The sequence below is a fragment of the Nannospalax galili genome, unplaced genomic scaffold (genome assembly GCF_000622305.1).
Source record: "Nannospalax galili isolate Female #2095 unplaced genomic scaffold, S.galili_v1.0 scaffold611, whole genome shotgun sequence".
Classification (NCBI taxonomy): Eukaryota; Metazoa; Chordata; class Mammalia; order Rodentia; family Spalacidae; genus Nannospalax; species Nannospalax galili.
Genome location: NW_008330486.1, coordinates 75,646 through 90,475, shown reverse-complemented (window position 1 = coordinate 90,475; position 14,830 = coordinate 75,646). Strand labels below are relative to the sequence as shown.

Sequence of the window (14,830 nt, the reverse complement as noted above, 5' to 3'; positions counted from 1 at the left end):
TTTTTAGCTGGAATGACCATTTGCTAAACGATGCTCAATGAATGTATGAGAATCTACTCAGAAAAAGGTTTTCAGTATCCTGCCAAAGACTAGATGTAGGGGTTGGAGATGGCTCAGTAGTTGAAAACACCAGAAGACCAGAGTTCGGTTCCCAACACTGAACAGCTCCCAAGTGCCTGTAACTCCAGCTCCAGGGGATCTGACACCCTTTTCTGACTTCTGTGAGCACCTGCACTCACATACACAACCCTCCAAACACATATACATAATTTTTTAAAAGAGAATGCACCAAGTCCTAGTCATCAATTTTATCAATAAGTTGAATAAAATGTGCATAGCATAAAATACACATGTTAGGTTACAGACAACACAACGGATAATTATTATATCAGATAGCAAAATTATTCTATTAGATATTAGTTAATATATCATAAAAGTCAGCAAGGGAAAAATATAAAATCTTTTTTTTTTTTGGTCTTTTTGAGATAGGGTCTCCCTGTAGCCCCAGCTGGCCTGCAACTCTCTTTGTAGACTAGGCTGGCCTTGAACTCACAGAGATCCCCTGACTTTGCCTCCCAAGTGTTGGGACCAAAGGTATGTGCCACCACGCCCAGCTGAAAAACATATTTTATTTTTTTATTATTTTTATTTTGTATGTGAGTGTATTGCCTACATGTGTGTAAGTACACCCCTGCTGTACAGTGCCCTCGGAGGTCAGAAGACAGTGCCGGAGCCCCTGGAACTGAAGTTATGGATAGTTGTTAGCTGTCATGTGGGTGCTGGGAATTGAACGTGGGTCCTCTGCAAGAGCAGTTAGTGCTCTTAACTGCTGAGCCATCTCTCCAGCCCCAAAATATAAAATCTTTTGTAAATCCATAATACCATGTAGGAAGAAATTGTGGAGAAATAGCCTAACATGTTTATCACGAACATCCTTAGTGATAATACTAAGGATTATTAGTTGTCTACACAGCCAGTCTGACTGCCAAGTATAAGTATACTTGTATGTATAACGTGAAAGATGATCAGATTTTTGGACTTTAGCCCTGCACAATGTTTATAGATTTACAAGAACTTTTTTTTTTCAAATTCTTGGAAGGAGAACTGTGTGTGGAAGTGGTAGCTATACAGTATTTAGCTCTAGGGAACAAAATTAGGACTAGAGAGGCTGCAACTCAGATTGAAGATTGAAACTTCAACTTCAAGTGTGAAATTTCAACTCAAGTTGTCAGAGGTACAGAAAGGATTCTGCTTGGGCCAGAAATCACGTTAATCACATTAGACTCTGTGTGTGTGTGTGTGTGTGTGTGTGTGTGTGTGTGTGTGATGTCTTAATTGTGGTTCTGTTCTTTAGTGAACCCTGACTACTACATGTGTGGGAGATCCACATGTGTATGTCCGGGGGGTGCATACACATGTGTGAGCATCTGTGTGGCAGCCAGAGGTCAACTTCAAGTGTCATTTCTCAGGTACCATTCACCTGTTTTTTTCATTTTTAGTGTTTGCTTTGCTTTCTTTTATAAGATTTATTTGTATTATTTTTAGTTATATAGGGAGAGGAGTATGTGCACACGAATGCATGTGCCCTTGGAATCCAGAACAGGGTGTTGGGTCCCCTGGATCTGGAGTTACAGGTGGTTGTGAGCAATCTGATGTGGGTGCTGGGAACTGAACTTGGGTCCTCTGGAAAAGCAATACATGCTTTTAAGGGCTGAGCCATCTCTCCAGTCCTCCTCTTTCTTCTTCTTCTTCTTCTTCTCCTCCTCCTCCTCCTCCTCCTCCTCTGACAGGTTTATTTTGACTCGTGCTCTGAAATGATGCAATCTGTCCTGGCAAGGAGGGTGTGCTAGCAGAAGTGAGTGTGTTAGGAGTATAGGCTGTTGCTCACACTTGGCAAGTCAAGAAGCAGAGCGGAGAAATGACTGTGGGTGCTCAGCTGGCCTTCTCCTTTTCCCCCTTTTAAGGAGAGTGTCTGCTTTTTACTTGTCATGTAGGAAAGACACCGTTCTGATGTCTGACCTGCAAAACATGCTTCCTTCACATGCTTTCTGGTAATGGTGTGCCCAGCTGCAAGCCCAGGAAGAAAGAGTACGCTGCTGTCCACTGCCCAGTTGGGCAGGGGTCACTGCTCCAATGATGTGTTTTCTGTGCAAACTAAACAGACTTTTAGAATCTTACCTGTACCATTGATCCTGTGGCATGGGTGGGAGTTGTGGTCATTTTACCTCTGGGCACTGGTCAGTGGAAGCAGAGTGTCTAGTTCGGAGCTAGCCTGAGGGGTGAAATGCAGACAGTTACACACCTATCTAGAGAGACCAACGGGCAGAGCAGGTGCCAGAAGGACAGAGTCCATCATGACAGGGAAGCCTCGCAGGAAAACCACGGCGACTGGCAGGAGCAGGATGATCGCATTTTCATCCACACACAGGATACAGAGAGCTGTGTTGCTTTTTCAGACAGTGGGCTAGGCCAGCTGGCCAACTGGTGAGCAGCAGGGATCTGCCTGTCTCTACCTCCTCGGTACCGAGATTACAAGTACACACTTCCAGCTCCCACTTTTTTAAAAACATAGATTCTGGGGATCAATCTTAGGTCCTGCTTGCAAGGCAGGTACTTTACAAACTAAGGTATCTTCACAGCTCCATTTTGGATCATTTCTAAGATCCCCTTGACTCCTTAAAATCTAAATTTCTAAGTATATGCCTCCTTCTGCTAGTCACATGTTGGTGGATCAGTACAATCCCTGCAGTCAGATTTTACTCTTTTCTAAACTTTACTACATTTTTATTTATTTATTTAGTGTGTGTATGGGGAGGGGAATCATGCATGTCATGGCACATGTATAGAGGTTAGAGAACAAGTTTTGGGAGTCAATTCTCTCCTTCCACCAAGTGGGTCCGAGGGATCGAACTCGGGCAGTCGGGTTTGGTAGCAAGTGCTTTCTTGCCCACCGAGCTCGCAGGTCCTCTTGATCAGATCGTAATTGGAGAGGCTGAGTAGAGGAATAAATGTCTGGACTAGGTCCTATGCTTAGTGTGCCACCGGTCAGCTGCTGTGTGACTTTGGGCACACCACTTAATGTCCATGGACCTCTATTTCTTCATTTGGAAAATAAGGAGAGTAGATTTCAATCTTCCTTCCAGGACAATGAGAAGACAAAAAATTTCATACAGTCTTTTTAAGGATCAAATGGAACCAAGAGTAAGGAAAGTGCTTAAAATAGCACCAGGCCTGTCGTCGGTGCTTGTGAACATTAGCTTGCGTTATTTCCATGATTACTTAGCATTTCCAACTCTGATTTCCACATTCGCAATAGGATCAGGAGTTGCTCCGGATCGTCACTAGCTTTCCCCTGCTCCATGGGGACCAGAAAGTGACTCATGGCCAATGCTGTTCCAGGTCCTGCCCACCAGATCACCAGGAGCCCGCCATGACTTGGGTAGGGCAAACCCTGAATGAATACTTAAAGGAAACTCAGTCTCGCAGCAAAGGTGTTGTCTTGCTCCATGACCAGCAGAGGGAGCAAAAGAACAGGAACAAGTCCATCCTCGGGTTAAGGACCAAACTGAAGAGCTGGAAGCACCTGCAGGCTTCCTCCTTCACGGACCGTCTTCTTTCACTTTATAGACAGCAAAACTGAGGCCAAGAAGGGAAAAGGGATTCGCTAATGTCAGCCGCTAATGTGGTAACCCCTCAAAAGACAATTCGGTGACCCCTGTCCCACCTCTAGGCTCTTTGACCCGTGGTCCTTGTTCTAATTTGCTTTCCTGTTGCTGTAATAAACACCATGACCGAAAGCAACTTGGGGAAGAAAGTTTACAGTCCATCATCTAGGGAAGCTGGGGCAGGAAGTGGAGAAGAAGCTGTCTACTGGCTTGCTTCCCCTGACTTGCTCAGCTACCTTTCTTATACAGCCCAGGCCCACCTGCATAGGGCACATCCCACAGTGGGCTGGGTCCTCCTGTATCAACCAGCAATCAAGAAAGTTTCCCACAGATACAGCCACAGGCCAATATGATGGAGGAAATTCCTTAACTGAGGTTCCTCCTTCCCAGGTGTGTCAAGTTGGCAACTGAAGCCAACTATGACAGTCCTTTTAGTGCCCCTGTGGTGGTATGTTGCTCTTTAAGAAAGTAAGCTAAGCCAGGCATGGTGGCGCACACCTGTAGTCCCAGCACTCGGGAGGCAGAGGCAGGCAGATCTCTGTGAGTTCAAGGCCAGCCTGGTCTACATAGTGAGTTCCAGGAAAGCCCTGGCTACAGGGAGACCCTGTCTCAAAAAGACCAAAAAAAAAAAAAAGAAAGTAAGCTATAGAGGCTAGAAGGGTGGTTCAGTGGTTTAAGAGCACTGGTTGCTCTTCTAGAGGACTCAAGGTCAGTTCCCAACACTGACATCAACCAGCTCACAGCCACTTGTAATTCCAGCTCCAGGGGATATCTGACACCCTCTTCTGGCTTCTATGATCATCCACATACATGTGACATACACTCACACAGACAAAACACATATACACATGAATAAAAATAAGTCTTAGGAAAGAAAGTGGGGGTCTAGAGAGATGTCTCAGTGGTTAAGAGCACTGGCTGCTCTTGCAAAGGACCTGGGTTCAAATCCCAGCACTCACATGGCAGTTAGCAATTGTCCATAACTCCAGTTCCAGGGAATCCAACACCCTCTTCTGACCTTTGCGGGCATTGCATGACACAGGTGCACTTACATACATGCGGGCAATAAATTCATACACATAAAGTAAAAATAAGAAATAAAAATTTTTTTGAAAAAAGAAAATGAGCTATAGATGACTGTATCAGTGGCATCAAACTCTTTTGCCTTAGTTACGAGATAGTGTGGGTCTTGGGTTTGAATCCAATCTCTACTGCTTACTAACTATATAATTTTGGGCAAGTTCCTCAACCTCTTCAAGATCAAGAAATATGTCTTAAAAGTGATAATAATTTTTATCTCAAGAGATTGTCAGAAGAAATAAACAGAATCATGTGCTGTGAAATGTCTTGTGAGGTATCCTGGATGCGGGGGAGCCATTGGTGATGTCAAGAGGAATCAGTCATCGAAAGAATTGAGACTGGATTACAGTTCTCCAACTCAAATGGGTCTGGAGTCAGTCATTTAAATAAAATTGCAATCACAGTACCAGAAATGTGGAGGGATTGTAGAAAACCACAGAATTCACAGCCAAGAGAGTTTAGCACCTTCCACTGGGAGGAAGTTCAAGCCCAGTCAGTGTTACTGAGTCTTCCAAGAAAAGTTGGAATCAGGGCTTCTAGGTGCAACTTTTCATTTTGAAAAATGCTGGGCAGACCATATAATACCCAAGACTGCAGCTTGTGAGGCTTGCTGTGAAAGCCAGTGTTAGAGCTTTACACCCAGCTGCACGCAGGGACTAGAATTCAGAGACTCAGTTTGGAGATGGAGAGATGGCTTAGTCAGTGAAGTGCTTGCCTTATAAGCATGAGGACCCAAGCTCTATCTCTAGAGCCTATGTTCCTAAAAAGAAGCCTGGAGGTGTGCTTGTAATCTCAGTGCTGAGGAGGCAGAAAGGCAGATCCCTGGGACTCACTAGCCACTCAGCCTAGCTTATTTGAGGAGTTCCAGGCCACTGAGAGTCCTCCCTTCTCCATAAACAAAGTACATGGCTCCTGAGGAATGACACTCCAAGTTCATCTCTGGCCTCCACACTCACACGTGTACACATGCATGCACACACACACACACACACACACACACACACACAAGAAATAAAAAAAAGAAGCACAATCCAATAAATTCAAGAGAAGAAATGATGTCTCTCATTTGGAGAGAATGTGTCAGTACCCCCCGCCCCCCAAGGCTGGTTTTTCCATGGACCTGACTCAGCACATGAAGGAAACTTTGGGGAGTTATTTTCACTCTGTAGAAAAGCCTCCAGCTTTCTTCGATGACTTTAGACTTTCTGCCCACTCCATGCCTGATGCCTTTTGAGTAAGTGTGATCTTTCAGCCTGACTATAAATCATACATTCCACTGATATTTTTTTCTTCTTTACAGGAGAGAAAAATAACATTTCACAACTTTATATATAACACTCATTTTTATTGAACAGCTACCTTCATTAAATATTCATTAAAGAAAAGGCTTATTGTCAGGAACAAGGTAGGGGAAAGGGGCTGGGCGTCTAGAATTTTTACACCAGACAGCCAATACATATGAAGAATGAAAACCACTTTGTTCCAGTCAAAAGAGAAAAGAAACAGTCAGCATATCACACTAAGAGAGGGAAAAAAATGCAATGTTAAGAAAGGGGTTGGGAGAGAGATTGGAAGATAACAAGTCAGCAAGTGTGTGGGAGAGGGAGAGGGAGAGAGAGAGAGAGTTAATTTTCTTGTGTGTGCAGGAACACACGTGTGTGTACATGCGTTAAGGACAGAGAACAACCTCAGGTGCCATTCCTTAAGTGCTTTCCACCTTCTCACCAAATAGGCTAGGCTGGCTTGCCAGCAAGGCCCAGGGCCCTCTGCCTCCCAGCTCTGGGATTACAATCATGTGCCACCATTCCCAGGCTTTAAAAATGTGGGTTCTGGGGGTGTCAAACTCGGGTCTTCATGTCTGCAATGGCAAGCACCAAATGAGATATCATCATCTCATTCCCCATCCAGACTTCTTAAAGATCCTTGAGTTATTTTTACTTCTCCAGCTAGGGTTTGATTTCCACTAAGCAGATCCCCTCTTTCAGAGGAAGAAATGCAGATTAGGAAATGTGTCTATTTTTTATTGCTACCCCACCTTGTGAAACATTCTTGTGCAAGCTCAGCATGGCAATTTAGTGTTTTCAAGCATCTTCTGCAGGAGGGGCTGTCCTTTCGGAGGGAGACTGGTATGTCCCTGCCCCCCTCCCAATAACAAATAGACAATCATTCTGGTTTAACTTGGTTATGATTTATTGCAATAACACTGAGGATCCTTTTGACAATCAGTCCAGAAATATGAAGGAATATTGACTTAGCAGGTTTGTGAGGGAAACAGGAATGGGGTAAATTGGACTGTGAGGTGGGGGACAGGGCCATAGGGACACAGGAGCTTCTTGAAGCCCAGACACATCAGGCTGATGAACAATGGGAGGCCATCTATAGTCCTGAGGAGAGATGGTGCCCATGTTGGGGCCACCTGTGAACCTGCCTCTTTCAGTCTTTTAGACATGGGAAAGTCGGTACAACCCCAGAAAAGATTTAAAAGAATTTTGCATGCCAAAAAAGAGAGGTTAATTTTTGTGATGGGTGGCTAAGCATAGTAACAGTTAACATCAGAACCGTCCTTTATTTGATTCTGTGGCCCTGGACAAGCTCCTTAACCTCTGAGCTTTAATTAGCTTTGGGTTTAATCTCTTCCAATATATAAAGTGGAAGATTTAAAAGATAAAAAAATCTGAACTCTTCCATGTCTTATGTTGTACAGCTAGGCACTTCCTCCAACTATTTTGAAAAAAATGTCAAGTCTATAGAAAAGAATGAGGCCATGGTGCTAACAATAGAGCTGGGGTCAGCAGATACTAGCACTTTATCCCTTTTCCTTTATCTTTCCGTCTTGGTTCTTAGCTATCGACTGAGAAAAGACAGGAGGAAATGCATGCACGTTTAACTGTATTTTGTTAAATCACAAATATTCCTGACATTTCTTCACTAATTACATTACCATGTTCCTCCTAAATTGAAGAACATTCTTTACATCACCACAATGCAGTAATCACACCCAGGACTATTATAACTTAGGCTCTCAGTCCACTTATATTCATATTTTTACAACTCTGCCAAGCTTTTGCACTTGATTAAAATCTTCAGCCTTTTCGGACTGGAGAGATGGCTCAGAGGTTAAGACCACTGGCTTCTCTTGAAGAGGACCCGGGTTCACTCCCAGCAGCCACATGGCAGCTAACAACCTTCTGTTAACTCCAGTTCCAGGGGATCTGACACCCTCTTTTGACCTCCTCAGGCATTGCATGACACGGGTATACCTACCTACATGCAAGCAATACACTCATACACATAAAATTAAAATAACAAAATATTTAAAAACCTTAAGTCTTTTAAATTCTTTGGCCTTTACTATTTAAAAATATTAAATATTACTTCTTTTCTTCCTTCCTGCCCTGCCTCTTCTTCCTCTCCTTTTCTTTTCTTTCTTTCCTCTCTCTCTTTCCTTCTTGTGGTGCTAAATATTCAGCCCAAAGCCTTTCACATTACATAGGCAAGTACTCTACCACACAGCTCCAGCTTCTATCACTTTTCTTTTTAAAAATTTATTGACATTGACATTTTTGAAGAGTACTGTTTTTGTAGAATGTTCCACATTCTAAAAGGGGATGACTGTTCTCTCGTGGTATTATTTACCTTTTTCTTCTATCTCTATATTTTCTGTATGAGGAAGTTAGTTCTGGCAACTCCATCAGACTCAGGTTAGACATCTCTGGGAAGAGTTCCACAGGGGCAATGGCTCGAACTTCGTGGTGGAATCATGAGCCATATGATAGCAACATCACGGTGTCTCAGACCAGGTGGTGCTGAAGTTGATCCCTTGGTTAAGGTCGCAACAGTCAGAAACCTCCAGAGTAAAGGCACACTTCTCCTTTGTTGCCAATAATCTGTGGGGGTATCCTTGACAGCATATGATTAAACTGTCCCTCAACCTTGCCACCCAGCTGTTTTAGCATTCTGTGAGGTCCCTCCCTCTTCCTTGTAGATTTTTTTTTAAATATTTGATTTAAAAAAAATTATTTGTGTATGAGTGTATTGCCTGCATGAATGTAAGTGCACCCGTGTCGTGAAATGCCCACAGAGGTCAGAAGAGGGCACCGGATCCCCTGAAACTGGAGTTACAGATGGTTGTTAGCTGCCATGTGGGTGCTGGAAATCAAACCCCAGTTAACTACTGAGCCATCTCTCCAGCCTCTTCCTTATAGATTTTATTTTCTGTGTTTCTTTTTGTAAATACACATCCATGCACTTATACACACAAGCAACATACACACCTATACACATAAACATATAGACACACACCCACACATATACACATACATAAAACAGAAACACACATCCCTACACCCACACACACATACATACATACAAACACATACATGTACACACTTCCACACACAAACATATATTGTCCCTTCTTTCTGGGCAATGGACATCCTACTGTATATTTTTTTGCTGTGCCCTGCTTATCCTAAAAGTTACTCTAGATCTATTTATAGAGATCTTCCTCGTTCCTGTTCATATATATTACCAAGAATTTGCAAAGGCATATTTATAAGATAAGATTTCAGGAAAAAGAGCCAGTAAGTACCTGGCACTATAGTAGATTTTAAACTTGAAAATAGACTTAAGAATCTCATGAGCTTAATTTCCATTTTCTGTTTATAGGCTCTGGGAATCTGAGGGTGAAGTGGCTCATCCAGTAAGGTGGGTGCTAGACTGTGATACCCAGGTGCCCCCTCCCTCCAGGATAAAGGACCAGTCCCTGATTTTAAGAGTGTCACTGGTGTTCCCTGTAGGAATGCCCTGCTCTGGAAAGAGGCACATCAACAGAGTCCCCACCTCTCCACCTGCATCCAAGCCTGAGTGCTGTGGGAGTACAAAGTCCAGTCCCCTGGTCCCATCCAGGAAACTCTGAGGGCCACTCCAGGGAACTGGCTGAGCCTGGAAGGGGACAGCACAATAGTCTGTCCATGATTTCTCCATACCCAGCCCTGCTTCCTTCTCCAAGTAAATAGTCCAAAGGGTTGCCTTGCTAAACTGACCACACCTCTTCTCTTTCTCAGGGCCCTGCCTCTTGGGAACCCAACCTGAGACACTCAGAGATGCCTGTGAATTGTCAGTAGACCCGAACCAGATGCCAAGTCTCACCACAGCAAAGCTATGCTGTTTTGTATCATGTCATCTTTCAGCTCAGTTTACTTAACTATTAAGAAGATCTAGGCTGCTGGTCAGACTTTCCTCTGGGTAAAGAATTTATCCTATGAGGGTCATTGCCATCATACTCTGGGTTCAGATGTGCCATCAGGAGCTCACATCATCTTCTGCTCTGTTTGTGGCAAGTTTGAGGTCAGCCAAGGCTGGGAGACCCTGTCTCAAAAACAGCAGAAAAGTCACTGCCATCATCAAAAATGGCATCATTTTTAAAGATTTATTCTTTATTTTTAATCATGTGGATGTGTGTGTGTCTGTGTGTGGGTATGTGAATGTGAGTGTAGGTACTGGTGGAGGCCAGACGAAGGCATTAGATTTCTCTAAAGTTGGAGTTACAGGCAGCTGTGAGTTGTCCAATGTGAGTGCTGGGAACCGAACTCTGGTCCTCTGCAAGAGCAGCAACCATTCTTAATTGCTGAGCCTCGAAGATGGTATCTTAATTTCTCTTTTGATTTATGTAACACACAGTCATCATAACCAAGGACCAGCTAAGATCCCTTGATCCTTTTTGATTGGGATAATATTGATGCAGGGCAAAGCTGCATTTCATGCTCTGTGGAAACCTGCAAATTTTCTGAAAATTCTCAAAGATCTTAGAACAATTCTCTTTCCTGCCTCCAAATATGCTCTCTGATGCATAGTAGATGCTTAGTAGGTATTACGGACCAAATATCTTTCTCTTTTGCAAATGATGCTCCCTTCTTGAGGGAAAAATTCCCACCCCCATCCCTCTCCACATCATAATAAGCAGTACTGATTCCAGTTCCCCACTTTTTATTATTTATTTATTTATTTTGATCTTTTTGAGAGAAGGTCTCCCTGTAGCCCCAGCTGGCCTAGAACTCACTATGTAGACCAGGCTGGCCTTGAACTCACAGAGATCCACCTGCCTCTGCCTCCCCAGTGCTGGGATTAAAGGTGTGCGCCACCACGCCTGACTTATTTTTTAATGTATATGTTTATTGAATTTTGTGCATTTCATACAAAACATCTTAATCATCTTTACACCCCCTCCCCCACCTCCCCTCCTATAGCCTCCACCCCCACCAGATTATGCATTCTGTCGTATATGTTAAGGCCTTTCAGGTCAAGTTTGTGTACCTAAATGTACAAGCTCATCTACTAGGGTCTAGGCAGCCTATAGAGTCTCTCCCTTAAAGAAGATCAGCTCTCCTTCAGCCAGCAGTAATCAACCGCCAATTGTTTTTCAGCTAAGGTTGTGGCCTGCTGCCCATTTCCCAAGTTCTATGCTGGGTTTTTATCTGATTGAATTTGCATGGGTCTTTTACATGCTGACATCATTGCTGTAAGTTCATATGAGCAAGTTCCCAGAGACCTGGAAGACTCTGTTTCCTTATGTCCATGTGCCAGCCCTGGCTCTTACACTCTTTCCATCTCCTCTTCTGCAATGGTCCCTGAGCCCTGGGTGGGCGAAGTTTAACAAAGGAGTCCTATCTAGGGACACACTCTCTGCAGTCTCTTATTCTCTACACTTTGGCCAGTTGTGGCCATGAGGAAGCTTCGCTAGTGAGGGTTGAGAGATGCATTAGTTTTCTCTCTACCCCCTGTCCTGCTGTTTTCCATGAGCCTTAGGTATAGAGGTTCCATTGTAGATGTGTCACTTAGGGTTGGGCATCTCTCAGACACTTTTTCTCTGTGTGTGACAAGTTGTGGATAGCATGGTACTGGCACAAAAACAGACACATAGACCAGTGGAACATAATAGAAGACCTAAGCATGAATGCATGCAATTTCAGTCACCTGATATTTCACAAAGGTGCCAGGAACACACAGTGGAGGAAAGACAGCATCTTCAACAAATGGTGCTGGCAAAACTGGATCTCCACCCATAGAAAAATGAAATTAAAGCCTTATCTTTCACCTTGCACAAAAGTCACCTCTGAATGGATCAAAGACCTCAATGTGAAGCCTGAAACTCTGAAACTGTTCGAAGAAAGCATAGGCAGTAACCTACAAGATATAGGTGTAGGAAAGGACTTTCTAATTTGGATACCAGTTGCTCAGGAATTAGTTCAACAATCAACAAGGGTGACTTCATTAAACTAAAAAGCTTCTGTACAGCAAGAGAAACAACCAGGGAGGTGAAGAGGAAGCCCACAGAATGGGAGAAGATTTTCACCAGCTACACATCTGACAGAGGTTTAACATCCAGAATATACAAAGAGCTAAAAAAACCAAAGAAACAAGAAAATAAATGACTCAATAAAAAGATGTACCTGAACAGAGAGCTCTGCAGCAAAGAAATAAAAGTGGCTAAGAAACACCTTAAAAATTGTTCACACCCTTAGTAATTAGAGAAATGCAAATCACTTTATGATTTCATCTTACCCCTGGCAGACATGCAAAGATCAAGAGAACAAATGACACCAAATGCTGGCACAGATGTGGAGAAAGGGGAACGCTCATTCACTGCTGGTCAGATTGCAAACTCATGCAGCCACTACAGAAAGCACTGTGGAGAACTTAGACACCAGCCTAAGAAAAACTACAAATGAATCTACCATGTGATCCAGCTGTACCACTCCTTGGCATATACCAAGGACTCATGCTGCTATAGAAATACCCGTGCGTTCTTGTTTGTTGCAATTCCTCCCTTTATATATATGAATATTCTAGTCACAACGATGGGCCCCGGGATGGACTCATATTCCGGTGCAAGCCAATCAGTCTCTTCTAGGAGCTGAGTAGTTCTAAATAGAAAGCTCTGGGGTAAGAGCCTAGAAGCTGCTGGCAACCTGTCCCTGATGAATAGTTCATCGTACCAGAGAAAAACAGAACCAACACCTAATCAAGAGAGGGATAAGAGGTTTCTGAGCCCCGGAGGCCAGCCTTCACCTTCTCGACAGTGTGAGCTAAAAAATGGCACAATTCCCAGGGAAGCAAGCTGAATCACCTTTCCCAAGGGCAGAGAGTGTGATAAGCCACAGTGGCTGCAGTGTGGAAGGAATGGAGAATTGGAAAGCAATACATTGCAAGAACAAGTGAAAACTGCACTTAGACAAAGAGGGCTGTCAGGTTAAGAGGTGAATAGCTTGTACCACATTCCCCAGTTTGTGTGTGGTTGTTAAACTGCAGTCTAATCTAGAGCACGCTCGCTCTCCTACTCCATCCCTGCCCTGTACCCACCAGAGACAAAGTAGCCCAGAGTCTTGTCTTCACAAGGGAAACCCCACTTGCCCTAATCTTTCAACCTTACAAATGTCTATAAATACAAAGTGGAACCTGTGGCGGGCACTTCCTTTGTTTATCAGGAAAGTTTGAAAAAGGACTTGGGGATGTAGCTCAGCTGCTAAAATGCTTGCCTAGCATGCAGGAAGTCCTGGATTTGAGTCTCAGTGGAGCATAAACCAGGCATAGAGATGCATACCTCTAATTCCAGTCCTCATATGGTAGAGGCTGGAGGATAAAAAGTTCAAGGTCATCCTCAGTTACTAGCATGTTTAAGGTCAACCTGGCCTGCATAGGACCTTATGGTGATGGTGAGAAGGTTTGAGAAGCCAGGAGGGATTTTAATCATCTGTTTCAACTATGTGACTCAGAGTAGAGGCTTTCAAGGTGGCAGGGTGACCTTACATTGGCGTCAGCAACCACAACTTTGGGAAGGGGACACTTCATCTGTTTCATATGATTAACACTGCTTTCTCTTTCTTTTCCTAGAAAAGGAGTACTAAAGGAAGAAGATTTGCTTCTGTGAACTTAATTTGCAAAATTATTTGTCCTCTGGGTTCTAGAAGGAATCATTTGCTCCAGTGATGGGCATTTCATTTGGATCATGACATCAAACTTTTCAGCTTTGCTCCTCACTGCCCCGTACCCTGCACTTCGTCTCCAGTGGTGCTATCTGAAAAGGTCCACCAAAGCCCTTCATGCTTGAGCCAGGGCCATTCCCACCATCAAAGGATTTTGGGAATCATATCCTGTAAGATCTGAGGTGAGGCCCCTAAGAAGCTCAAAAGGAAGCAGAAAACACCGTTTTAAATACCAGATGCTGAATTCCAAGGTCTACTTTGCAAACTTATGTTCCCTGAGCTTCCATATCTGCATCCATAAAATAAAGAAAATAACGCCCACCTCACAGGGTGTTTTGCTCAGGAAATGTTGGTTGAGTGAGTGAATCACCAAGCTAATTAATGTGCTGAGTGGATGAGTCATTGTTCTTGATTGCTAGTACTAGAAACTTAAGATGAAGAACGTGGGTAGAGAGAGGACGTAAAAGCAAACAGTGGTGAACTCACAGCCCTGGCCAGGAGGCAGGAGAGCCAGGAATGGGACTGTGGTCCAGGCAGCAGCCAGAGGCACTGCCAAGGCCAAGGTCTTAGCACAGGAAGAACAGGTTAGGACACAGCTGCTTTACCATGCCAGACCAGACTAGCTCTGCTGGGCTCCGTGCACTCTTGCTGAGGAGAGGAGAAGCCGGTCCAGCCTACCTGGCTAGGTGTCCTCCCTTCATCACCTAAGGTCTAGACAGTGTGTGCTTGCAACAGTGTGAAGAAACTGCTGAGGTTCTGGATTGCCCATTTCTTCCACGACCCAAGGAACCCATTTTAAGTTTAGTTTATAGTTGTTTCTGCTAAGAACTTGGATCATAATGTAAATTAAAACTCAGTGCCCCGCCCCCTAAATGTGACTGGATGGATGGATGGATGGATGGATGGGTGGATGGACGGATGGACAAACAGTCCAACAGAAGAACAAAGAGAAAGGAGGAAGAAGAGTGGGGAGGAGGGGAAGGGAAGAAGAGGAGGAGGAAGGGGGACAAAGATTGGAAGGAAGAGGTTGGGGGAGGAGGAGAGGATGATGGGAAAGAGGAGGGGGGAGAGGAAGAGAGAAAAGGGGAGGAAGAGAAGGGT

At 44.0% G+C, this 14,830-nt stretch overlaps 1 protein-coding gene across 2 annotated transcripts in view; it reads left to right on the top strand.

Annotated features, from left to right (window-relative positions):
• Positions 1–14,830, top strand: part of Aqp9 (aquaporin 9) — a 78,660-nt gene that overhangs the window by 62,848 nt on the left and 982 nt on the right. The window contains exon 6 of one of the 2 annotated variants that reach the window (XR_003851808.1): positions 13,638–13,911. Coding sequence is in view for 1 of the 2 variants with exons in the window: in XM_029570621.1 (XP_029426481.1) it covers positions 13,638–13,674 (37 nt within the window). In the remaining variant the exon portion in view is untranslated. Of the gene's footprint in view, positions 1–13,637; positions 14,042–14,830 lie in introns of those variants that run through there. The other variant, XM_029570621.1, reaches the window with a different exon arrangement.